General features: G+C 37.2%; 1 protein-coding gene across 2 annotated transcripts; it reads right to left on the bottom strand.

The window, feature by feature from the left end:
- Positions 1 to 474: 474 nt before the first annotated feature.
- Positions 475 to 1,772, bottom strand: LOC110421899 (transcriptional regulator SUPERMAN-like). Of its 2 annotated transcripts, none has more exons than XM_021435620.1 (2): positions 1,634 to 1,772; positions 475 to 1,496 (listed from the first exon to the last, which is right to left on the bottom strand). In XM_021435620.1, exon 2 carries the CDS (start codon positions 1,470 to 1,472, stop codon positions 780 to 782), a length of 693 nt encoding a protein of 230 aa, XP_021291295.1. In that variant the 5' UTR covers positions 1,473 to 1,496; positions 1,634 to 1,772; the 3' UTR covers positions 475 to 779. The 2 variants fall into 2 exon arrangements, with proteins under 2 accessions (XP_021291295.1, XP_021291296.1); XM_021435621.1 differs by having other exon boundaries at positions 475 to 1,524; positions 1,634 to 1,751.
- Positions 1,773 to 2,374: the final 602 nt, after the last annotated feature.

Raw genomic sequence — 2,374 nt, 5'->3', positions numbered from 1 at the left:
AATTTGTTCCTCACCTAAAACAAGAGCTAGCTCGTTATGTTTTCTAACTAAAGCAAGCTACCTTGATATAATATTAATATACCTAAGAAAATCATTCAAACGTTAGTTCTCCTTATATTTTCTTTGGCATATATTCACTAGTAAGACATCATGAGGTTTCTCTTCTAAGTAGGTCAATTACACAAAAAGAAAGCTGACCACTTGAATTATTTTACTTTGGGTTTTAAAATTTTGATTAAACCAACTGTTTTTGTAGTTAAGTACAGTTAACCTAACCAGAGTATTTTGTAGTTTGTACACCAACAACGTTAATAACCAAAGCCAATAAGAAAAATCAGGATAAAATTAACAAACGTATATGTAAGGAGAGACAATAGAGATAATATTCATACAAAATTAATTAACAAGATAACTTTTCTCAGCTTAAAAGATGTGCAATGATATAAAATGAAGAATTAATTAAGCATGCTTCATTTAAACATAAAACTAAATTGTCAATATATGGTAGGTATAAACTACATGGTAGATTCCTACTGCTGAGGGGCCGGATGATGAGAGTCATGAGAGACTAGTACATTCGGCTATAATATTCTTACATTTAAGCAAACTGATAAGACATATTTATGTAGCATTGCAGCTTCATGATTGAGTTGATTTCCCAGTGCATGGTAAACAAATGAAGCTTATAAATGATCACAGACTGGTGAATGCATATGCCAAATTGGAAGCACCCAGTCTAGGATGTTAGTTGACAAAGCTGCAACAAATTCATCAAATAACTAAGAGTACCCCAATCGAAGTTCCAAATCCAAATCGTCTTTGGAATCACTAACCAGACCGATCTCCAAGTCCAAGTCCAACTTTACAAACTCAGTCTTCTTCAGGAACTTATTACACTCGTAATCTTTGAATTCTTTGACTCCATAAAACGATTTTCCACCCTTGGTCATGTTAGTTGAATCCGAGCCTTTCGAGCTCAAAGGATCCATGAGGGTACCATTCACTCGCCATTTCTTCATTTCATGACTAGGGGAAGCAGAAGAAGAAGATAAAGAAGAAAGAGGAGCAGAAACCAGGGAAGGTAATGTGGATGAGAATGGAGAAGAAACCAAGGGTGAGGAAGATAAATTAGGGTTAGGGTTAGGGTTAAGGTTAAGGTTCAGACAAGGGGGCTGACCATGATCCCCTGGAGGTGATTGTCTTAGCCTGGCTCTGTCTCTCCTGTGAACATTCATGTGACCACCCAGAGCTTGAGCAGATCTAAATTCTCGCTTGCAGAAGCTGCAAGTGTAAGACCTTGGTGGCCATGAAAACCCAGCTAGATAATCTTCTCCAAAACCTTGATTATTACTGCTCCATGTATCCTTAAGCTTGAAGTTGTTCTGGTTGTCGTAGTTGCTGCTGCTGTCTTTAATGGCTTTATTTCCAATACTATGGTCTTTCAGGCTGTTACTAAAACTGTTCCTCTCCATGGATTCTTTTTGGTTCAGTCAGACCTGGCAAGATCAAAAAGACAAGAACAGTCTAGCACATATCATGTCAATTTATAAAGAAACAAAAGAACCCCTCCTCTCAAAAGTTGGGACTAGAAAAGAGAGAGAGAGAGCGAGAGAGAGGGGGGAAAGCAACTGACCTGAGATATGCGGTGATGATATGGAGTTGGGTTCTCGGTCTCAGAGAAGAAAGTGATTAAAGTTGCAACAATACAGTCCATCAAATTCTAAGCCAAGAAGCTGAAAATCCCATTGAAGGGGTACCCCATCCATATTTTCGGTCACTACATACTATATGTAGAACCTCGGCCTGCCATGTTTCGCCTTTTTGCCATATGAAGAAAAAACTCTCCAACTATTTTATAAATTGTTTTATACGTAACTGTTCCAAAGAAATTAATTTAGGAGATGAGATCAGTGGATGGACACCTTACACTGAGCCATACAACATGGCCAGATGCCATTGGTTAAAATCAGACAAGTCAGAGGAAAGAGAAAATGCATACTAGCTTGAATGCTTGATTTCCCATGGTTCTTAGCTTTTGTACCTCTGTGGAAAAAGGAAAAATAAATGATAAAATTAACACAAGAATTCTGTGTATTGAATGTTTGAATAAGGCTCATTGATTATCAGAACCTAATTAATAATGGAGTAATGGGAGTACAAGTTATCATTCTCATCTATATCTGGACCAATCGACAAGAAGTACTATGACTACAATTAATATTGAATGTCTGCAATGGCAACTTGAATGAATTGAGTACGGAATCAATCACCAATTCACCGTGCATGAACAAGCATTAATCTTGACACCCACAACTGCCCTAATCATTCATTAATACTCATCAAACTGATAATCAATTGACAGGTACATGGAGCT

This window comes from Theobroma umbraticum, unplaced genomic scaffold (genome assembly GCF_002168275.2).
Source record: "Theobroma umbraticum cultivar Fairchild unplaced genomic scaffold, ASM216827v3 scaffold_130.0, whole genome shotgun sequence".
NCBI classification, from domain to species: domain Eukaryota; kingdom Viridiplantae; phylum Streptophyta; class Magnoliopsida; order Malvales; family Malvaceae; genus Theobroma; species Theobroma umbraticum.
The sequence above is the reverse complement of the archived record's forward strand: the minus strand, read 5'-3'. Positions and strand labels throughout refer to the sequence as shown.

Bases quoted from the DNA above. Each gene is read 5' to 3' on its own strand.
- LOC110421899 (XM_021435620.1), bottom strand. From the start codon at position 1,472: ATGGAGAGGAACAGTTTTAGTAACAGCCTGAAAGACCATAGTATTGGA.